The sequence below is a fragment of the Pristiophorus japonicus genome, chromosome 2 (assembly GCF_044704955.1).
Source record: "Pristiophorus japonicus isolate sPriJap1 chromosome 2, sPriJap1.hap1, whole genome shotgun sequence".
Classification (NCBI taxonomy): domain Eukaryota; kingdom Metazoa; phylum Chordata; class Chondrichthyes; family Pristiophoridae; genus Pristiophorus; species Pristiophorus japonicus.
In genome coordinates, this window is record NC_091978.1 from 43,411,437 (window position 1) to 43,435,487 (window position 24,051).

Below are 24,051 nucleotides of genomic sequence, written 5' to 3' on the forward strand. Positions count from 1 at the left end.
ATCCTTCAGGCTTGGTTTTTTTAACACCCTTTGTCCTTTTAGAATTATGATGTAGTGTGGCCCTTTTTTGTTTTTTGCATTTGTTTACTCGGCCTTCCACTATTGCTTTTTACCTTTCTACCATCTGTTTCTGACTCCATATTACTTCGCCCTGTCTCGCTGCATAAGTTCCCATCCCCCTACCATATTAGTTTAAACCCTGTCTTTACTCGTGTACTCAAATCCTCTTGTAATAAATGCCAACATGCCATTTGCTTTCTTAACATGCATGTACAGCAAGCAATTTATGTTCAAAGATTCATGTACAAGGACACCCAAGTCCCTCGGAATACCAACACTTTCTAAACTCCATTTATAAAAAAATAACTTCTATTTTTCCTACCAAAGTGGATAACTTTGCATTATTCCACATTATATTCCATTTGCCATGTTCTTGTCCACTAGCTTAGCCTGTCTATATTCCTTTTTGAAGTCTGTGCATTCTCACCACTTGTATTCCCACCTAGCTTTGTATCATCAGCAAACTTGGATATATTACATTTTGGTTCCCCCTCATCCAAATCATTGCTATCGATTGAGAATAGTTGGGGCCCAAGCACCAATCCTTGTGGCACCCCACTAGTTACAGCCTGCCAATCTGAAAATGACCTGTTTATTCCTACACCCTATATGCTGTCAACGAATCTTCCATCCATGCTAGTATTACCCACAATCTTTTGCAGCCTAATTTTTAAAAAATAACCTCTTGTATGGCATCTTATTGAATGCTTTCTGGAAAATCCAACTACAACACATCCACTAGTTTCCCTTTATCTATTCTACTAGTTACAACCTTAAAACATGACCTTCCCTTTCATAATTCCATGTTGATTCTACCCAATCTTATAACTGGTCTGTATTTCCCTGTTTTTTTTTCTCAAATAGTAAGGTTACATTAGCTACCTTCCTATCTGTGGGAACTGTTCTGGAATTTTGGAAGATGGCAACCAATGCATCCACTATCTTGAGAGCCACCTCTCAAAACCCTAGGATGTAGGCTTTCAGTCCCATTAATTTCTCCAGTACTGCTCTTCACATTTATAAGCCTTTGATCTAATACTATCTTTAACTTGTTAGCCATGGTTGGACCACTTTTCCTGTGGGGTTTTTGTGCCTTTTATTATATTATGTATTAAGTGCTAGCCATTGCATGTCTGCCATCATGCCTTTTTTTTTTTAAATGTCGCTTCCCCAATCTACCTTGGCCAACTCTCCCCTCATACCTACATAATTTGCTTTTAGATTTAAGACCCTAGTTTTGGATTTGACTAACCCACTTTCAAACTTAATGTAAAATGGTATTGTATATTATGGTTACCCCTCCCTCAAGGCCCCTCATTACATGATTCTAGTTCTAAAATCTGAAGATATGTTCTGAGCATGTTCAATCTTCTGCCCATTTGCAGAAATAAAGATTCTGGAGATAACTCTGAAGTTCTAGGTTCTAATCTGGGATTGGAAATGCTATTAAAATCAGGTAAGCATGTGTTTAGATTTAAATGACACAGGTTATTAATACCCATTTCAGTTAAATTGAATTTTCATTGGCACTATTTGCATATTATAAACTTATTTGCTTTTATAATTGTGTAGAATTTAAAAGGGAATCTTGGCAAAATGTAGAAACCAATGCAATAGTTTATTAACAAACCATTTTGTCCTAAATGATCCAGTTTTGTTTTGCCACCATCACCGTAAAATCTATTTATATTGAATATTTACTATACCGGCCAGTGCACATGACCGGAGGTGCACTTAACTGATTTGGCTTGTGATTTTGTAAAACTGAAGATTTCATGGGCCCAAGTTTCGAGCCGCGCCTAGAATGGCGCAGCCCCGACCTGGACGCCCGTTTTTCACGCCACAAAGTGCGCCTAAAAAAAACTTCCAGATTCTCCGGCTCCCTGCACATGCGCACTACAGTGGGCACGCAAGTGCAGTAGCTCCAGGTGCCCAAAACTGTGGGAGGGGCCCGAAGCACGCAGCCCCTAGCCCTGGCTGAATGGCCTCAGAGGCTGCGTGGATAAGGCTCCTCCCATGCCCAGCTCCTGCTTCCTCCTGACTCGACTCCCGCTCCCCGACTTGACTCCCGCACCCGCCCGTCCCCTGCTCCCAACCCCCCCGACCGATCTCCGTGCTCTGGACCCGACGCCACCTACCTGTCAATCCTCTCCCCCTCTCTCCCCCCTCTCTCCCCCCCTCTCTCTCCCCCCCCTCTCTCTCCCCCCCTCTCTCTCCCCCCCTCTCTCTCCCCCCTCTCTCTCCCCCCCTCTCTCTCCCCCCTCTCTCTCCCCCCCTCTCTCTCCCCCCCTCTCTCTCCCCCCCTCTCTCTCCCCCCCTCTCTCTCACCCCCTCTCTCTCCCCCCCTCTCTCTCCCCCCCTCTCTCTCCCCCCCCTCTCTCTCCCCCCCCTCTCTCTCCCCCCCCTCTCTCTCCCCCCCCTCTCTCTCCCCCCCCTCTCTCTCCCCCCCCTCTCTCTCCCCCCCCTCTCTCTCCCCCCCTTCTCTCTCCCCCCCCCTCTCTCTCCCCCCCCTCTCTCTCCCCCCCCTCTCTCTCCCCCCCCTCTCTCTCCCCCCCCTCTCTCTCCCCCCCCTCTCTCTCCCCCCCCTCTCTCTCCCCCCCCCTCTCTCTCCCCCCCCTCTCTCCCCCCCCTCTCTCTCCCCCCCCCTCTCTCTCCCCCCCCCCTCTCTCTCTCCCCCCCCTCTCTCTCCCCCCCCTCTCTCTCCCCCCCTCTCTCTCCCCCCCCTCTCTCTCCCCCCCCTCTCTCTCCCCCCCCTCTCTCTCCCCCCCCCCTCTCTCTCCCCCCCCTCTCTCTCCCCCCCCCTCTCTCTCCCCCCCCCTCTCTCTCCCCCCCCCTCTCTCTCCCCCCCCCTCTCTCTCCCCCCCCTCTCTCTCCCCCCCCCTCTCTCTCCCCCCCCCCTCTCTCCCCCCCCCTCTCTCTCCCCCCCCCTCTCTCTCCCCCCCCTCTCTCTCCCCCCCCCTCTCTCTCCCCCCCCCTCTCTCTCTCCCCCCCCCTCTCTCTCCCCCCCCCTCTCTCTCCCCCCCCCTCTCTCTCCCCCCCCTCTCTCTCCCCCCCTCTCTCTCCCCCCCCCTCTCTCTCCCCCCCCCCCTCTCTCTCCCCCCCCTCTCTCTCCCCCCCCTCTCTCTCCCCCCCCCTCTCTCTCCCCCCCCCTCTCTCTCCCCCCCCCTCTCTCTCCCCCCCCTCTCTCTCCCCCCCCCTCTCTCTCCCCCCCCCTCTCTCTCCCCCCCCCTCTCTCTCCCCCCCCCTCTCTCTCCCCCCCCTCTCTCTCCCCCCCCTCTCTCTCCCCCCCCCTCTCTCTCCCCCCCCCTCTCTCTCCCCCCCCCTCTCTCTCCCCCCCCCTCTCTCTCCCCCCCCCTCTCTCTCCCCCCCCCTCTCTCTCCCCCCCCCTCTCTCTCCCCCCCCCTCTCTCTCCCCCCCCCCCCCCCTCTCTCTCCCCCCCCCTCTCTCTCCCCCCCCCTCTCTCTCCCCCCCCCTCTCTCTCCCCCCCCCCCTCTCTCTCCCCCCCCCCCTCTCTCTCCCCCCCCCCTCTCTCTCCCCCCCCCCCCTCTCTCCCCCCCTCTCTCTCCCCCCCCTCTCTCTCTCCCCCTGACACGCTGGGGGCATCCCAGCACACTGTTGGAGGGCTCCCGGTGCTGCAGTCGGTAAGTAGAAAATATTTTATTTATTGATGTAAAACAATATATATTTTATTGGTTGATTTATTATTGATGATGGCTCTATTTGTAAAACTGAAGTGTTTAATGTTTGTAAACTTCCCTTTAAACCCCCCTCCCAATTCCCTACGCCTGATTTTCTAAAGTGTAGACAAGGTTTTTTCGAGCGTACAAAAATCTTCACTTACTCCATTCTAAGTTAGTTTGGAGTAAGTTTTCACTGCTGAAACTTTGAAAACAGGTGTAAGTGGCCGGACACACCCCCTTTTGAAGAAAAAATTCTGTTCCAAAGTGAAACTGCTCTAACTGACTAGAACTGGAGCAAACTAAATGCCGAGAATTTGAATTTCTAAGATACTCTGTTCTGCACCAGTTGCTCCCAAAAATCAGGAGCAATTGAGGCTGAAACTTATGCCCCATAGTATGATTTTAAAAATTGACTTCTAATTCTTATTGGTTGGGTATTTGGCAAAAAATCTTGTGGATTGGATTTTGGAACAAAAATAAATTGATATTTTAGGTTAACTTGCAGGCTTTTTTCTGAACAATTGGATGTGGCACTTTGGTTGCTCACTAACTTTTTGAATCATTTATCTGTTAATGTCAGGTGTGAATGAAACTACTGCCAATGATGTTGGCCTGGGAGATGAGGAGCAGATTTTATCTAAAGGAACATATGCATTTGATTTAGACATGCTTGATGCAATAAACCCTTTTCAGGGTGTGTCAAAAGTCTTAAACTCTCCAGCAACTAAATTGAGTGACACACAGCTTGACTGTCAGGAACAATGTACCAAGATTTCCTCAGTGACTGACCAAACACTGCCGCAGAACACTGAGCAAATGCCAAAAGCCACACCCTGCAACAGCAATGCAGAACATGGTATAAATGCATCAGCAGACATTTCTTCACAAGTTGAAAGTCAAAGCAACAATGTTCAAGACTCTGAGCTAATCAAATCACAGACCATGTGCAACTTTGAGGAAGACCGTCTTGAGAAGATTGATCCTTGTGCAAGTGAGATAGAAGTGCAAATATCACAACTTCCCCCAAAAGACTCCTATAATCTTGATTTTGACAACATTGACTCCATCAACCCATTTCAAACAGGAGGGCCAAAGCTTCAGAATTCACCATCTGGGCAGGATCTGTTGTGTCAAAACATAACGAAAGATGTTGTGGATGCTGACCCAGTACAACCAGTGAGGTTGGAGACTGAATTCAATGATCTTGTTGAAGGTGAGAAGAAGCCTCCACTGAAAAAGTTGGGTCAAAGACCTGGAGGCCGGGTACTGCTTAAGAAGCCAGGTGTGACTACAAAGAAGACTGCACGCAGCAAATCTGAAAAGCCAAATAAGGAAGTAGGGAAGCTGAATGAGACTGGTCCTGCTGATCCTTTAGTTCTGAAGATTGGGTACAATGTTGAGGGGGCCAAACTGGATGACCCAAATTTCAACCCTTTTGGTGGAGGCTCTAAAATTTGTAATTCTCCCAGTTCTGCTAAACTGCCAGCAGCCAATTCTGATGAATTACATTCACTTCAAGATACAGTAGAAAATGTTGAGCCTATTGCAAAGGAAGTGGATGAGGGGCAGAAGCCAACAAGTGTTTCTCAGATAACCAGCACTAGAGTTCCTACTGAGGCACGAAAGCAAACTGCCAAAAAGTGAGTGGATAAATCTAATGCTGTCTCCTGACTTCTTGGGGCAGGAGGTTCTGCACCCCTTGTCCATTAACTCTGGATCCTTTGGGTGGTGGGGGGGAAGCAACAGAACTGATGCCTTTTTAGCAACCAGAGACTTGTGTTTTTTTTGTAGAATTTTGTTTGAGGATTTGGGCAGCGAGTGTATGAGAACACTATCACCAAGTCTCTCATCATCCTGACTTCAATATGTCACTATGTTCCTTCATCACTTGGTCACAATCCTGGAGCTCCCTCCCTAACAGCACTGGGAATACCTTCACCACAGACTGCAGTGGTCCAAGAAGGCTCACCGCCTACTCTCGGAAAACAAGGAATACAAATGCTGGCATTGCTCGAAATGCCCACAGCAATGAATTGTTTAATTAAAAAAAAAAAATATTCTTGCTGGATATGCGCATTAAGCAACTATAGAAAAGGGAGCTTTTAGTTTAATTAGTTGGCCTGCAGGAATACATGCTTCATTGTACATGCTGATGTGGACATTTTTAACACTCGCTCTTATGGCATTTCCTTTTTTTTGAGAACTCCAATTACCATCAAATTAATGATCCATGAATAAGATGTCATTTCTGCCCCTGCCCCCCTCCCCCCTCCTCTCCTCCCAAGTCTCTCTAGCTAGGTCTTTGTGCTACCAGTTCACAACTGTTTGCCAAAACTTCTGCCTGTCTTTGGACAGGGAGAGAATTTCCAACAATGTAAATGCATTTCCTGCTTTGGGGAACCTCCTGATCCTGTTCCAGGATTAAGCCACCACTCGACAAACTGAGTCTAACACGGGTAGATTTTTAGTTTGTGGTTATGGCTCTGGGCTTAAGACTACTAAGAGAGGTATGATTGCATTCACACCACTACTGTTCACCACCCCCCCCCCCCCTTAAATAAATAACTAATTACTGCTCATGGTTGGAATGCTGTAGTGTTGTGTGTATAACTGGTGCCTCCCCTCCTTGTCTTCCTCCTTGCTCTCACCCCAAAAATAGAAATCCTCCAACTTTTGAGCATTCCTATCAAACTGGTTTTGCTTTGACTCTTGTATTTTAAAAATTAATTGTACTGATCTCCATATTCACAGGAACACTTGTAAAGTTAAACCTATGATGGAGGGCTCAGCAGTTCCTTTATTGCAGGTGGGTAGAAATAACTTTTGAATTTCACTTGGACACCTAATCTGGTCTGCCTCTCCAGTTTCAAGGATTGAAATGCACTCAAGTTTGGGCAAGATTTGTGTTGTGCTAAAGATCTTGATTCTTGGCATATGTGGTAATTAACATTTTGCTTGCATTCAAAAAATTTCAATGAACAGAACAAACCAAGAGCAAGAAAGACAAGCGCAAACTGTAAGTTGCTTAGATTTTGTGGGCTGGATTTCCCTTGACATTTATTCCTTCAGAGTTTCATATCTTCAAAAATGTGCATTTTAAACTCTGGAAATGCATGCATTAAAAACCTAGAAATCTATAGCGCACAAGGAGACCATTTCGGCCCATGGTCCCTGCACAGGCTGACAGAGCCGCACGTCCCTCTGTCAGCAGCCCTGAAGGTTACATCATCGGCAGTCCCTCGAAGTGAGGATGACTTGCTTCCATGCCAAAAAGGATGAGTTCACAGGTATTTCAATGTTCCAGATCCCAAACTACATCTTGAAGGGTGTTTTTAAATTTTTTTTTTAAATGTGGTGGCTGTTGCACACCAGCCACCACATGGGCTTGACAGAGCTAGGTCTTGGTCCAGTGGCAAAGATTACCCAAGATGACTGGAGATCAACTCGGCTGCACAGACCTAGCGTGTGCACATCGCCGTGTGGGCAGGCCTATGCTGCCCTTGGGCTCATGCCTCTTCTGAGCCCCAAACTCACTTACCCTCAGGATCTCCTTGAATGCTTCCCACTGTTCTGACACTGATTTACCTTCAAGTAGCTGTTTCCAGTCCACTCTGGCAAAATCACTCCAACTTAGCAAAATTAGCTTTCCCCAATTTGGGACTTTTATTCCAGGCCTGTCCTTGTTCTTATCTGTAACTAACTTGAATCTGACTGAAATAGTCACTGGCACCCAAGTGCTCTCCCACTAAATACCCCTTCAACCTGCCCAGCTTTATTCAGCAAATCTAAATCCAAAACCACCCCCTCTCGTGTTGGGCTTGTTACATACGGACTAAAAAAAGTTCTCGAATTTTAAGCATTCTGCACCCTGTATCCCCATCACACTATTTGTCCCAATCAATATTGGGATAGTTAAAATTCTCTTACTACCCTATGGTTTTTGGACTTCACAGCAATTTGCCTATGTATTTGCTCCTTTATCTCCCTCCCAGTGGGGTGTGTGTGGGAGGGGGAATGAAAGAGTCTATAAATACATGCCCAGCAGTTTGATTGCCCCTTATTGTTTTTAGTTCTAGCCATATGGCCTCATTTGTTGATCCCTCTAACATATCATCCCTCCTCACTGCTGTAATCGTTTCTTTAATCAATACCATGAGCCCCCATTGATCTGCCAAACCTGCCCCTCTTCCAGCCATGTTTTTGTAATGGCTATAATGTCATGCTCTCAAGTGACTACCTTTGCTCTCAGCTCATCTGCCTTATTCATTATACCCCTTGCATTAAAGTATGTACCATTTTAGCACAGGAAGACCCTGATTATTACTTACTAACCCATGTTTCCTCTATCTTGCAGATTTGTTTTCTAAATTCTTGCTATCCAATTACTACATACAAGAACATAAGAATTAGGAATGGGAGTAGGCCATCTAGCCCCTTGAGCCTGCTCCGCCATTCAATAAGATCATGGCTGATCTGTCCGTGGACTCGGCTCCACTTACCCGGCCTCTCCCTGTAACCCTTAATTCCCTTATTGGTTAAAAATCTATCTGTCTGACTTGAATACATTCAATGAGCTAGCCTCAACTGCTTCCTTGGGCAGAGAATTCCACAGATTTACAACCCTCTGGGAAGAAATTCCTTCTCAACTTGGTTTTAAATTGGCTCCCCCGTATTTTGAGGCTGTGCCCCCTAGTTCTAGTCTCCCCGACCAGTGGAAACAACCTCTACCTCTATCTTGTCTATCCCTTTCATGATTTTAAATGTTTCTATAAGATCACCCCTCATCCTTCTGAACTCCAAGGAGTAAAGACCCAGTCTACTCAATCTATCATCATAAAGTAACCCCCTCATCTCTGGAATCAGCCTAGTGAATCGTCTCTGTACCCCCTCCAAAGCCAGTATATCCTTCCTTAAGTAAGGTGTCCAAAACTGCATGCAGTACTCCAGGTGCGGCCTTACCAATACCTGATACAGTTGCAGCAGGACCTCCCTGCTTTTGTACTCCATCTCTCTTGCAATGAAGGCCAACATTCCATTCGCCTTCCTGATTACCTGCAAACTAACTTTTTGGGATTCATGCACAAGGACCCCCAGGTCCCTCTGCACCTCAGCATGTTGTAATTTCTCCCCATTCAAATAATATTCCCTTTTACTGTTTTTTTTCCAAAGGTGGATGACCTCACACTTTCCGACATTGTATTCCATCTGCCAAACCTTAGCCCATTTGCTTAACCTATCTAAATCTCTTTGCAGCCTCTCTGTGTCCTCTACACAACCTACTTTTCCCACTAATCTTTGTCATCTGCAAATGTTGTTACACTACACTCTGTCCCCTCTTCCAGGTCATCTATGTATATTGTAAACAGTTGTGGTCCCAGCACCGATCCCTGTGGCACACCACTAACCACCGATTTCCAACCCGAAAAGGACCCATTTATCCCGACTCTGCTTTTTGTTCGCCAGCCAATTCTCTATCCATGCTAATACATTACCTCTGACTCCACGTACCTTTATCTTCTGCAGTAACCTTTTGTGTGGCACCTTATCGAATGCCTTTTGGAAATCTAAATACACCACATCCATTGGTACACCTCTATCCACCATGCTCGTTATATCAAAGAATTCCAGTAAATTAGTTAAACATGATTTCCCCTTCATGAATTCATGCTGCGTGTGCTTGATTGCACTATTCCTATCTAAATGTCCCGCTATTTCTTAATAGTTTCAAGCATTTTCCCCACTACAGATGTTAAACTAACCGGCCTATAGTTACCTGCCTTTTGTCTGCCTCCTTTTTTAAACCGAGGCGTTACATTAGCTGCTTTCCAATCCGCTGGTACCTCCCCAGAGTCCAGAGAATTTTGGTAGATTATAACGAATGCATCTGCTATAACTTCCACCATCTTTTAATATCCTGGGATGCATTTCATCAGGACCAGGGGACTTGTCTACCTTGAGTCCCATTAGCCTGTCTAGCACTACCCTCCTAGTGATAGTGATTGTCTCCAGGTCCTCCCTTCCCACATTCCCGTGACCAGCAATTTTTGGCATGGTTTTTGTGTTCCACTGTGAAGACGGAAGCAAAATAATTGTTTAAGGTCTCAGCCATTTCCACATTTCCCATTATTAAATCCCCCTTCTCATCTTCTAAGGGACCAACATTTACTTTAGTCACTCTTTTCCGTTTTATATATCTGTTAAAGCTTTTACTATCCGTTTTTATGTTTTGCGCAAGTTTACCTTCGTAATCTATTTTTTATTGCTTTTTTAGTCATTCTTTGCTGTTTAAAATTTTCCCAATCCTCTAGTTTCCCACTAACCTTGGCCACCTTGTACACATTGGTCTTTGATTTGATACTCTCCTTTATTTCCTTGGTTATCCACAGCTGGTTATCCCTTCTCTTACCGCCCTTTTTCACTGGAATATATTTTTGTTGCGCACTATGAAAGAGCTCCTTGAAAGTGCTCCACTGTTCCTCAATTGTGCCACCGTTTAGTCTGTGTTCCCAGTCTACTTTAGCCAACTCTGCCCTCATCCCACTGTCGTCCCCTTTGTTTACTGCTTTACTTCCTTCCCTATTGAATTTATTCTCTGGTTCCCATATGACACATGGACCTTAAAGTTGAAGACTTGTATTTACAATGTGCAATTTTAATGGAGCAGGATACTATTGCAATTGCCAGTTGACTACCCTTTGTTTTCTCTTAGTGATTTTGTAAAACATCACCGTCAAAGACTTTCTCCCACCACCACATCTCCGAAATATCTTGGCGGTCTATTCTTTGGCCCTTTCCTTTTTTGCCCTTTTTGGCGACCAATATCTGCAGACATCTAATTCATATGTTAAATTAGGCAACCTGATTCATCCTTGTGCACAACATCCATATGTTGTCAAACTGCTTATTTGATAAGTTTTGGATGCTTCTGCACTTTTTCCAATTCAACAGGAAAAACCAAAGCTATCTTGCTTGCCTTGCCAAAAACTTCATATTGTTATATACTCTACCCACACTGCTTGTTCAGACTGAACCAGACAGCATGCAATCTATGTTTTTTCAGAGATGATCTTGAAACCCTCACTACTTAACCATCCCCATGACCACTTACACTCTGCTGTGTTGCATGTCTCTGATTCACCACAGCTAAAACCTTGTCCATTTTTTCCATCTCAAATGCTTGGCTGTTCCAATGCTTTCTTCACTAGTATCCTGACCTCCCTGCAAAAAGTAGAATTTTGTTCAACTTTGCTTGCACCCTCTTTTTTTAAAAAAAAAATATCTAACCATTGATCAGTAGCCCTCCCTGGCTCCCTGACCCATGTTGCACTAAACCCATCTGGCCTTGCACAGCCTGTGACTTTGTCCTATTCTGGCCTTGTGCATTTTTTTCCCATCCTGCTGCACCTCATTTAGGTTGTCAAATCTTTAGCTGTTTTAGCTCTACTTTCTGGAACTGTTTTGTTCCATCTTATTTAAAGCAAGCTTCTTCACTGGATATCATGAAATGAGCAAGTAATGTTTTTTTTTCCCCACCACCATAAAAGTCCATTATGGACAGACTATATTTAAATTGATCAAGTTCAAGACTGCTTAACTATATTGAATTGAAAGTGTGGCAATTGGGCTGTAGATTTGCTTTAACAGGAAAATGTATACAGGAATGCATGGTGCCATGTAACCTGTTAACAACATATGGCTACTGAAGATAACTGTCAACCATGACTGCAAAAGTTTGTTTATTTGTAGGATCCTGTACCTTCGTCTGCTGCTGGAAATATTACAGAAACTAGGCTAGTTGCTGACAACACCAGAGTACAACCAACCGGGAGTAATGCAGAAATTCTGGGCATCAATGACCTTGCCTTCTCCATGGCAGAATCCAGTGCATTCATTAATGCTATTATTGAAGGTGAAGCTGAAGAATTCAGGCCTGCTGACCAAAGTAAGATTGGTTTTACTTGGCTTTCCTCATCAAATCCTATTTGCCTTCGTTGGAGTCTGATTCTTGACTTGTGCTTAATTCTAGAATTGCAGTAAATGGGTGGTTTAGAACTAATCTAGCTGTTGTCCTGTTTTCACTCATGCTCTCCAGCTATAGTCACACCTGTGATGAGCAAATAATCAGTCCCAATGTCACTGGAGGGAGGGGTGACTAGGAGTCGGAGCTATATGAGCACATGAAATGATAATGCAAGTAAAGCACAAAGGAGGAAACCCATGTTCCTCCAAGCGAGGAGGATTTTATTAATGTGCAACATAACTTTAAAGCAATGTTTTCTTGTCACTTTGCAACTGCTTAATAGATTCTCTTCGAGAGACTATTCTAACTCTGCCATTGAAACAGACTAAGCTGAATTGTAGGCTTTTACTTCTGCAAATGCTTGCAAAAGCAAACTTTTTAAATTAAAAATACAATGCAGTTTGAAGCTCTTCATTCTGCATTAATATTGTAATGTTTTTTTAAATTTGATGTCTTATCAAACCAATTCTAGTTGTTTAATTCTAGTTGTTTATATCTGAGAACCGTAACAAATAGCAGCTTGCACTTGCTGTTGCAAGACACTTGGTCAAGGTATTGACTGTTCCCCAGATATCCATCCCCCAGCAAGGAAATTGATGCCTTCAGGAGTGAGGTTAGCTGAAGGAGGGCACACTGGGTTTGGATAATTTGCTTGTCAAAGTTAAGCTTCTTGAACTCTTCACAATCTTTGGACGAATCTCCCATTTCTTGTTAGTAATGCCTCCCAGTTGCTAATTGAATATTTATACTGAAGGGTCAAACAGCAGATGTATTTTTGAAGAAAATGTTTCAACCATTTTTTTAACATTGGTAATACTGGCAAGGCCAGTATTCATTGCCCATCGAAGGTAGTGGTGGACAGCCTTTCATGACTACTGTGGTTTATTCTTTGCAATTTGATACAACTAAGTCACTGGCTCAACTACCCTCTGAAGTGGCCCAATCATGTTGGTTTGGGATTGGAATCAGGTATCTTGACCAGACTAGGTAAGCACAGCAGTGAATCAGTTAGGCTTTTATGTCAATTTGGACAGCTTCATGGCCACTTTTTTTCCCCCAGATTTTATTGAAACAGTTTGAGAATTTGCATTCAGTCATAGGATTTGAATGTGTGCTCTGGATTTAGTCCAGTAGCCAAACCCCTCTTCCATTTTACTATACAGGTGATTCCACATTTCCTTGTATAGGTTAAAAGATTCTTAAACACAATTGTAATTTTGATCTGTTTTGTTACAGTCCCAGCATTTAATCAACCGTTAGAAATTGATTACCTGGAACAGTTTGGCCATTCTTTAGTAAGTATGAATCGAATTTTGTCTTCCAAATGTCTTGACTTGATTCAATGTTCTGTCAATTGTGTTGATGAAATCCACACTTATTTTGTAGTCACTAATAGGATCAGTATATTTACATGAACAGTAAACCAGTATAATCCAACACCTTGAATGCTGGATTACTGTACAGATCTGTCAGTGGGGTCTAAAGCTACATTTTTAAAAACTGCTTGTTTTATTTCTCTTTATACAGCTGTCAATGACGACTACTTGAATTTAACTTGCTCTCGTTCTGAACGCAAGTACTTGAGTGTTTACTCACTTTTGGAAGGCTCCATGACTATTTGGAACTGCAGTGCATTTTGACAGATGCTATTTTAGCCCCAAATATTGATGAAACTGTATTCAGTTGTAGATGTTTTTGGCTTCAGACAAATGGGAGAAATACTAGGAAGAGATTAGTTCAATGAAATCACTACCTTCATGAATGCCATAAATGAGCAATGAAATTTGAGCCCCACACTACTTCCATCAACCCTGGTATTCCTTCCTGATTGAGACAAGTACACAACTTTCCTGGATGTTTTGCAGAATGCTTGTGGTGCAACTTACAAACTGGGAATTAGATCACTGTTTTCCCCCTACCTATCATTTTCTTTCCCCTCCCACCATTGACCAATAAAATCATGGCAGCTGGTTAACTGTTTCCAACAGCTGTCTGCCTAATCAGTAATTCAGTGTGGTGGTTATGAAGTGGCACACCACATTGGAGATGCAGCATGTAGTAGAATTGTCGAGAGTGCATATCTGGTTTAGTAACCTTCAACTGAGTTCTTTTTGCTATGCATTATAAGAACATAAGAATTAGGAACAGGAGTACGCCATCTAGCCCCTCGAGCCTGCTCCGCCATTCAAAAAGATCATGGCTGATCTGGCCGTGAACTCAGCTCCACTTACCCGCCCGCTCCCCATAACCCTTAATTCCATTATTGGTTAAAAATCTATCTAGCTGTGATTTGAATACCTTCAATGAGCTAGTCTCAACTGCTTCATTGGGCAGTGAATTGCACAGATTCACAACCCTCTGGGAGAAGAAATTCCTTCTCAACCCTGTTTTAAATTGGCTCCCCCGTATTTTGAGGCTGTGCCCCCTAGTTCTAGTCTCCCCGACCAGTGGAAACAACCTCTGCCTCTATCTTGTCTACCCCTTTCATTATTTTGAATGTTTCTATAAGATTACCCCTCATCCTTCTGAACTCCAATGAGTAAAGACTCGTCTACTCAATCCATCATAAGGTAACCCCCTCATCTCCAGAATCAGCCTAGTGAATCGTCTCTGTAATCCCTCCAAGGCTTGTATATCCTTCCTCAAGTAAGGTAACCAAAACTGCACGCAGTACTCCAGGTGCGTCCTCACCAATACCCGGTACAGTTGCAGCAGGACCTCCCTGGTTTTGTACTCCATCCCACTCGCAATGAAGGCCAACATTCCATTCGCCTTCCTGATTACCTGCAAACTAACTTTTTGGGATTCATGCACAAGGTCCCTCTGCACCGCAGCATGTTGTAATTTCTCCCCATTCAAATAATATTCCCTTTTTACTATTTTGTTTTCCCAAGGTGGATGACCTCACATTTTCCAACATTGAATTCCATCTGCCAAAACTTAGCCCATTCGCTTAACCTATCTAAATCTCTTTGCAGCCTCTGTCCTCTACACAACCCGCTTTCCCACTAATCTTTGTCTCATCTGCAAATTTTGTTACACTACACTCTGTCCCCTCTTCCAGGTCATCTATGTATATTGTAAACAGTTGTGGTCCCAGCACCGATCCCTGTGGCACACCACGAACCACCGATTTCCAACCTGAAAAGGATCCATTTATCCCGACTCTCTCTGCTTTCTGTTAGCCAGCCAATTCTCTATCCATGCTAATACATTTCTTCTGACTCCGCGTACCTTTATCTTCTGCAGTAACCTTTTGTGTGGCACCTTATCGAATGCCTTTTGAAAATCTAAATACACCACATCCATCGGTACACCTCTATCCACCATGCTCGTGATATCCTCAAAGAATTCCAGTAAATTAGTTAAACATGATTTCCCCTTCATGAATCCATGTTTCGTCTGCTTGATTGCACTATTCCTATCTAGATGTCCTGCTATTTCTTAATGATAGCTTCATGCATTTTCCCCACTACAGATGTTAAACAAACCTGCCTTTTGTCTGCCCCTTTTTTTAAAAACAGAGGTGTTACATTAGCTGCTTTCCAAACCGCTGGTACCTCCCCAGAGTCCAGAGACTTTTGGTAGATTATAACAAATACATCTGCTATAACTTCCGCCATCTCTTTTTAATACCCTGGGATGCATTTCATCAGGACCAGGGGACTTATCTACCTTAACCCATTAGCCTGTCCAGCACTACCCCCCCTAGTGATTATCTCAAGGTCCTCCCTTCCCACATTTCTGTGACCAGCAATTTTTGGCATGGTTTTTGTGTCTTCCACTGAAGACCGAAGCAAAATAATTGTTTAAGGTCTCAGCCATTTCCACATTTCCCATTATTAAATCCCCTTTCTCATCATCTGAGGGATCAACATTTACTTTAGTAGAGTGAAGTTTCCTTATTTCCACACTTGTTCCTCCAGGGTAAAAGGACGAGAAAGTTATCAAACTTGGAGAACTGAAGTGTGTTTTTCTAAATTGTGATTTTTTTTTTTTTTTTTTCTTTTTTCAGTTCCACGTATCTGCTTTGAGAAAGCAATCTCTGTACCTGAGGTTTGATCCTCTGTTGAGGGAAAGTCCTGTCAGACTGATGGTTAAGCCCACGGATACTAATTCTGGTCCATCTGACCCAACAACCAGTAGGTAAATCAATTATATTAATTTCCTAATTTGTTACACTCTGACTGGTCAAAGTAGCATTTTGTAGTTAAATAACTGACATTTGAGAACTAAAAGTGAACTTCAAACTTTATGAACATTTGAATCCATCAGATCCATAGAAAATAGGTCATTTGAGCCTGCACCACCATTCAATAAGATCATGGCTGATCATTCACCTCAGTACCCATTTCCTGATTTCTCTCCATATCCCTTGATCCCTTTAGCCGTAAGGGCCATATCTAACGCTCACATATATCCAATGAACTGGCATCATCAACTCTCGGCGGTAGGGAATTCCACAGGTTAACAGCTCTGAGTCAAGAAGTTTCTCCTAATCAGTCCTAAATGACCTACCCCTTATCCTTGGACTATGTCCCCTGGTTCTGGACTTCCCCAACATCGGGAACATTCTTCCTGCATCGAACCTGTCCAGTCCCATCTGAATTTTGTTTCTGAGATCCCCTCTCATTCTCCTAAACTCCAGTGAATACAGGCCCAGTCAATGTCGGTCCTGCCATCCCAGGAATCACTCTGGTGAACCTTCGCTGCACTCCCTCAATAGCAAGAACATCCTTCCTCAGATTAGGAGAGCAAAACTGAACACAATATTCCAGGTGAGGCCTCAGCAAGGCCCTGTACAACTGCAGTAAGACCTCCCTGCTCCTATACTCAAATCCCCTAGCTATGAAGGACAACATACCATTTGTTGCCTGCTGTACCTGCATGCCAACTTTCAATGACTGATGTACCATGACACCCAGGTCTCGTTGCACCTCCCCTTTTCCTAATCTGCCTCCATTGATATTCTGCCTTCGTGTTTTTGCTTCCAAAGTGGATAACCTCACATTTATCCACATTATACTGTATCTGCCATGCATTTGCCCACTCACCTAACCTGTCCAAGTCACCCTGCAGCCTCTTGGTGTCCTCCTCACACCACCACCCAGCTTAGTGTCATTTGCAAACTTGGAGATATTACACTCAATTCCTTCATCTAAATCATTAATGTATATTGTAAGACTTTGGTTAAATGGCTTTAAATTTTGGTAAATTTCAGTGATTCTCTCCCTGAAATTTAAGTATGGGTTGAACCTCTATGGTTTGGGACCTGACTGGTGCCAGAACAGAGCATTTGCTTCACCACAAAGTCACAACTAGGCTTACTGGTATCTGATGACTGTGCAAGGGCTCCTGAATGCCTCTGCATGCTCTGGCTGCAACTTGGGCCTTGTGCTCTCCATGCTGGTTTGCTGCACTTCTATTTAAGTTCATGTCTCCTCTGCCCCAGCCACCCACCCCCCTGCTGCCATTCCCCTGATGCTCATGCTCCGGGCATGGGACTGATGCTGAACCATGGGTGGTTCCAGATCAGAGTCCCAGGCTGAGGTACTACTGTAATATAATTTCAAATTCCTTTGAATCTAATTTGTCTTTTTTTCAACTGCACGCAACTATTTCAGCTCTTGTAGCAGTGTTTGTCATCTGTACAATCCATAAAGAAATATTAACCGTTGGGAAAATGGGTTGCTTTATTTGGACAAATGCTAAGTAACATGAATAATTTTCTTTGGGTGACCAATACATGCACATTGTTGACTAAGTTTAAAATACTTGGCTAACTTAAAACATGTGTTGCTTCACTGAAAAAGCTTCATTGGCTTATTTTTGTATTTTTAGGTCACAACTTTCATTTTTATATACCATCTTTTTTTAATATCGCAAAACATCTCTATGAACAGTATTTTGCTCTTCTCTTTTCCTTGATTTATTTTGAACTTGCAGGAAGGGCAAAACTTAGCCATGGCCACCACAATGTTTTGAAAACCTATGCAAGTGAGTACTTCCCAGCTGTGTCGGCCTGATGTGTAGCGTATTTGTGGTTGTGTTCTGCTGCTGCTGCACAATGCCTTGCTAAGGCTCCATATGGGGATCTCTGCTCCCTTGGCATATGGACACTCACTTGATATCTGATCTACGTCCTTTTCAATGTTGATGCCTGATGTGTAGGTACTGGGAATAGGAATGATGTTGAAATGTGGGTGACCATTTAAACTTTGAAATAATTAAATTGTTAAAACACTATCTATCTAGTTCTTTTGTCTACAGTTCTAGCATTGTGGATCTTGAAACCAGACTGCTTACAGACCAAGAATCGAATGAAATGAATGTAATGGAAATGGTTGTAAGTAATGTGTTTCATTGTAAGAATGTTAGTGAGAATGTAATTTCAATATCTCAATTCATAAACATTTGATGTCTTGTAGCCATTTTTAATAAACATTTGAGGATTTTGTCTAGCCTTGAATATTTTCATTATCTATTAACTTGTACCTGGTTGTCATCTTCAATGGAGTTGAGGTAGATCATCAGCCATGAACTTATTGAATGGCGAAGCAGGCTTTTGGGGCTGAATGGCCTAATGTTCTCACTTGACCGAACTACAGCAAATGTCAATCACAGAATCCTATAATTGCAGGATGCAGTTATTTGCACTGAAAATGCTGATTGATTGGCTCTCCATTATCACGTGATCTGATTCCTGTTTGATCCCCTTGGAGGATAAGCCACACCTAGCAGTTTCTCAGGAATGTGTAATTGGAACCACCCGACCCAAGTTCTGAGTGACTTTGCAAAGTATAATTTGAGATATTCTGACTTCAGAACCCATAGAGCATCGAGCTCCTCCAACCCAGCAAAAGCCTCCCAAGTTCCTGACCCCTCCCCAAGTTCATGACTCCCCCCCCCCCCCCCCCCCCCCCAAAAAAAAAAGCCTGCCATAGTGTTGTGTGGGTCACAGATTGTTAGCAGGCTTATTGGGTATGAAGTGAATAGTGACAGTGCCGTGACTTCTGGATTTCATCCAATCCGATTGTCCCCTTCTCTGGCCAATAGTTGCTCTGTTAATTGTATGTATAGGTAATTTTGTCAAGAGGAAAGTTTCCATTTTATAATCGTCCCTTTCACAACCTCCAGATGTTTCCAACAGTTTTTCAACCAATGGCATACTTTTGAAGTGTTGTCACTGTTGTAATATAGGAATTGTGGCATCAATTTACAAACAGCAAAAATGATCAGATAATCTGTTGATGTTTGAGCAATAAATATTGGCCAGGACATTGGGGTGAACTCCCCCTTATCTTCAAAATAGCAGCATTGAATCTTTCAATGGGATCCACCTGAGCATATCTGTATTGATTGTACTGTTTGACTTGCACTGTTGGGTGTAGTTATTATTTCTCATTTTCCACAATATTGGTTTTGCAACATAAATGGGAGGTTGTGATTAACTGGGCTCTGAAGGTGTGATATATTTCTCAAAGCAGAATTGAACTCCAATGTAATTAAGTTTTAAATTGTGTAAAAAAAAAAAAAAAAAAAGAAATGGATGGTTGGTTGTTCAAAGATGGTTCCTGAAAGTTGTGACTAGTACAGTTTCTCACTACAAGTCTTTCTGTTTAGAATATTGATACCTTGATCCCTGATGGGCAATCAAATCTAATTGATCCAGTAGCTGATTTCACATCAGCTACAGTTCCTGCTGAGGATGCTATTGTTGAGGTGCTAAAATATAGCCAGAAAGACATGGATGCTGCAATTCTAGTTGTAAAACAAGAGGCAAGTACTAATTGATGGATTTTTGTCTGGGTCCTCCCTATACACCCCAGTACTCTTATTTGCCTTCAAGATGGCCTCTCTGCACTAGTTGTGCACATTGACTCCAAGGTCTCTTTTTCTCTCTCTCTCTCTCTCTCTCTCAACAGATTTTAATTTTGCAAACTAGCATTATAATTTGGTTGACCCATTTGTATGATACATTTGACTACATAACTGACTTGTATCTCCCAGATACATCACCACATCGAGATCAGATTGTAGTCATCTTCATTGAGGTTCCGACAACGCTAGCTCAAACGTTTATGTAACCTGCGGACAATATCCACAATGCCATCCTCTAGATAATTAACATAGTGGGTCTCAAACTCATTCCAAGTGGTTTCACTAATAACTGATCTCCACCCAAAGCCACTTCTGTCACAAAACCCTCTGATTGCAAAATCCCAACTAATTCCCTATCCAGTCCAGGATCTGCCCTCCTCGCCCGTAGGATTCTATCTTGTGCAGTAACCTATTATGTGACACTTGTCAAAAAAAGTGTCGAAGGTAACCTAATTGTGTCACAAAATTCAACCAAGTTACTGAGGTGACTTTTTTTTTTTCCAGAAGCCATGTTGTGAATCTCTAATGAGGTGGTCAAGGGGCATCTCATTTTCCCTTCTGACAAGTTTCCAATAACTAAAGTTAAGCTTATGGGCTATACGTTCCTGGTTCTAACTCATGGTCATTTTTAAACATTGGTGCTACAGGAGCCTCCATGGGAACATTTCTTGTCTCTAGTGAGCTAGTAAATATATATGGTGGAGATTAGAATCTTAGAACGGTTACTGCATAGCAAGGAGGTCATTTGGCCCATTGAGCCTGTGCTGACTGTCTGCAAGAGCACTCCAGCTAGTCCCACTCTCCTGCCCTTTCCCCCAGCCCAGCATTTTTTTTCTTGTCCTTATCCAATTCCCTTTTGAAAGCCAAGATTGAATCTGCCTCCACCACCCTCTCGGGCAGTGCATTTCAGATCCTAACCACTTGCTGTTTTTTTTATATAAAAAAAAAAGGTCCTTCCTCATGTCGCCTTTGGTTCTTTTACCAATCAGTGAACAGGTTCTCAACCCTTCTGCCGATGGGAATAGTTTCTCTCTCCTGTCTAGATCCCTCATGATTTTGAACAGCTCTATCCGATCTCCCCTTCACCTTCTCTGCTTTAAGAACAACCCCAGCTTTTTCAGTCTATCCATGTAACTGAAATCTCATCCCTGAAACCATTCTTGTACATCTTTTCTGCACCCTCTCTAAGGCCTTCACATCTTTCCTTCCCAGAATTGGACATAATTGAGGCTGAAACTGTGTTTTATAAAGGTGGTTCATTTCTTTGCTTTTGTACTCTCTGCCTCTTTATGAAGCCCAGGATCCTGTATGCTATTTTTAACCGTTTTCTCAACCTGCCCTGCCACCTTCGAAGATTTGTGCACATCTACCCCCCAGGTGTCACTGTTCATCTACCCCTTTAGAATGGCATCCTTTAGTTTATATTTCCTCGCCTCACACTTTTCTGCATTAAATTTCATCTGCCACTTGTTTGCCCATTCCACTTGTCTGTCTGTCTTGAAGTCTTGCTATCCTGTTCACTGTACTTCCTAACTCTTAAGTCATTAACATCAAGAAAAGCAGTGGTCCTAGTATCGACCCTTTGAACACCGCTGTATACCTTCCTATAATTTGAAAAGCAACCATTCACCACTACTGTTTTGTCACTTAGCCAATTTCATATTCATGCTGTCACTGTCTTTTATTCCATGGGCTGCAACTTTGCTGGCAAGCCTATTAAGTGGCACTATATCAAATACCTTTTTTGGAAGTCCATGTACACCATTACAACCACATTACCTTCATCAACTCTGAGCTTTGATGAAGTAACAATCAAGTTAGTTAAATACTATTTGCCATTAACACATCTGTGCTGGCTTTCCTTAATTAATCCAGACTTGTCCAAGTGACTGTTAATATTGTCCCTGATTTTCGTTTCGAAAAGCTTCCCCACTACCAGGGTTAAACTGACTGGGCTGTAGTTGCAGGGGTTTATCCTTGCACCCTTTTTTTTGAACAAGCATGTAACATTTGCAATTCTCAAGTCCTCTGGCACCAGCCCTGTAGCCAAGGAGGATTGGAAGATTATGGCCAGTACCTCTGCAATTTCCACCTTTACTTCCCTCAGCGTCCTGGTGACTTAGCTACTTTATGTACAGCCAGCCTTTCTAGTGCCACTTTTTTCCCCCCCACATCCAGTATCCCGACTACCTCCTTTTCAGTGACTTTGACAGCATCACCATCCTTGGTAAAGACTGATGCAAAGTACTAATTTAGTACCTGAGCCATGCCCTCTGCCTCAGTGTAGGTCTCCATTTTGGTTCCTAATTGGCCCCACCCCTCTTGCTGCTAGTTTACTATTTATATGCCTATAGATTTTTTTGGATTTTGGCTGTCATTCTATTCTCCTACCCTCTCTTTGCCCTTATTTTCTTTTTCACTTCTTCTGAACTTTCTAGAGTTAGCTTGATTCTCAGATGTATTCTTGACCTGACATCTGTCATACACACTTTTTTTTTTTCTCTCTCTCTCTCTCTCTCTCGTAATTCCAGGGAGCTTTTGCTTTGGTTGCCTTATATTTTTCCCCTCATGGAAATGTACCTTGAATACCCAAGCCACCCCTTCTTTAAGGCAGCCCATTGTTCAATTACAGTTTTCCCTGCCAATCTTTCATTCCAATTTACCCAGGCCAGATCTATTCTCAACCCACTGACATTGGCTTTCCTCCAATTAAGTATTTTTAGTCGCTTGCTCCCTGTCCTTTTCCATATCTAGTCTAAACCTTATGATACTGTAATCACTGTTTCCCCCCCCCCTACTGACACTTGCTCTACTTGACCCATCTCATTTCTCTAGAACCAAATCCAGCAATGCCTTCATCGTTGGACTGGACACGTACTGATCAAGAAAATTCTCCTGAACACTTCAGAAATTCACCACCTTCCCCCCCCCCCTCTACATTATTATCCCAGTCTACATTAGGACAGTTGAAGTCTCCCAATATCACTACTCTATAGTTCTTGCACCTCCTGTAACTTTGCTGCAAATTTGCTCCTCCGTATCCTTTGCACTAGTTGGCCTATAGAATACACCTCTATTGTTTCTTAACTTGAAATTGATTGTGTCCTTGACACTTCCAGGACATTTGTGTGTGCTCGCTCTCAATCAATACTGTCATATCATTTCCTTTGTTCCCTATCTTTCCTGAATACCTTGTATCGAGGAATATTCAGTATGCTATCCTGCTGTTTGTTGAGCCAGGTTTCTGTTATCACCACACCATATTCCCTTTTGCGCCTGCAATGTGCCAATATTTACCACGTTTCGTGCATTCTCACATGCACTGTAAACCTATCTTAGACCACCTTGTATTTTTCGTCTGACTCGCCTAATACTGTACTATTACTCCAGTGCTATCTGTCTCTCCCATTCCTTTGTGTACCTTTCTTTCTAATGCTACATCCTGGTGCCTATCCCCCTGCCAAATTAGTTTAACCCCCCCCTCCCCCCACCCACCCAAACGGAATTAGCAAACACTCTGCACAGACCCTGGTCCCAGCTCTGTGATGCAATCCTGTACAGGACCCACTGCCCCAGGAATCTAAAGCCCTACCATCTGCACCACCTCTCCAGCCACTCATTCATCTGCTCTATCCTCCTATTTCTATATCTGGGAGTAATCTGGACATTGCTTCCTTTTTGAGGTCTTGCTTTTTAATCTCTTTCCTAGCAAACTCTGCCTGCAGGTCATCATCCCTCTTTTTCTACCTAAATCATGGATATGGACCATGACCTTTGGCTATTCACCCTCTGCCCCCTTCAGAATGTTCTGGAGTCGCTCCATAACATCCTTGACCCTGCCAACATACCATTGTGGAATCATGTCTACGGCTGCAGAAATGCCAGTTTGTTGCCCTAACACTCATCTATCACTTTTGCTTTCCTGATCTTTCTCTTTCACCTGTGGTGCCATGGACCTGACTCTGGCTGAACTCCCCATGGGAACAATTGCCCTCATCAGCATTCAGTATTGAATTCTGGTTAGAGAGCAAGAAGCACTCAGACAAGGACCGGACGAGTAGTGCAGGAGTCTCCTGACAGTCACCCATTTCCCTCTCTGCACACTTGCACTGGGATGACCACCTCCTGAAACGTGCTAGCCACGTAGCTCTCAGCTTCACAGATGCACCGCAGTGATGCCAGCTGCTGCTCAAGATCTGAAATCTTGAGCACCTCCAGCTGTTGACACTTCCTGCAGATGTAGTTGTCCAGGACACCGGAAGTATCCTGGAGTTCCCACATGATTCAAAATGTGCATTCCACAGGACATAGATGCCCTGCCATGCCTCTACTTAATAGACTGAGTAACTTAACAGAAATAAACTTCAGAAATCACCAACTACTCACCAATCCACTCTGTCCTTTGCGCTG

The 24,051-nt window shown here is 43.7% G+C and overlaps 1 protein-coding gene across 2 annotated transcripts in view; it reads left to right on the forward strand.

Moving 5' to 3' along the window:
* tacc3 (transforming, acidic coiled-coil containing protein 3) overlaps positions 1 to 24,051 on the forward strand; it is a 61,130-nt gene that overhangs the window by 20,684 nt on the left and 16,395 nt on the right. The window contains exons 4-11 of one of the 2 annotated variants that reach the window (XM_070866910.1): positions 1,446 to 1,516; positions 4,321 to 5,380; positions 6,492 to 6,546; positions 11,487 to 11,682; positions 12,997 to 13,055; positions 15,776 to 15,906; positions 18,031 to 18,106; positions 19,384 to 19,539. In XM_070866910.1, the coding sequence (XP_070723011.1) occupies positions 1,446 to 1,516; positions 4,321 to 5,380; positions 6,492 to 6,546; positions 11,487 to 11,682; positions 12,997 to 13,055; positions 15,776 to 15,906; positions 18,031 to 18,106; positions 19,384 to 19,539 (1,804 nt within the window). The remainder of the gene's footprint in view (positions 1 to 1,445; positions 1,517 to 4,320; positions 5,381 to 6,491; positions 6,547 to 11,486; positions 11,683 to 12,996; positions 13,056 to 15,775; positions 15,907 to 18,030; positions 18,107 to 19,383; positions 19,540 to 24,051) is intronic. The other variant, XM_070866911.1, reaches the window with a different exon arrangement.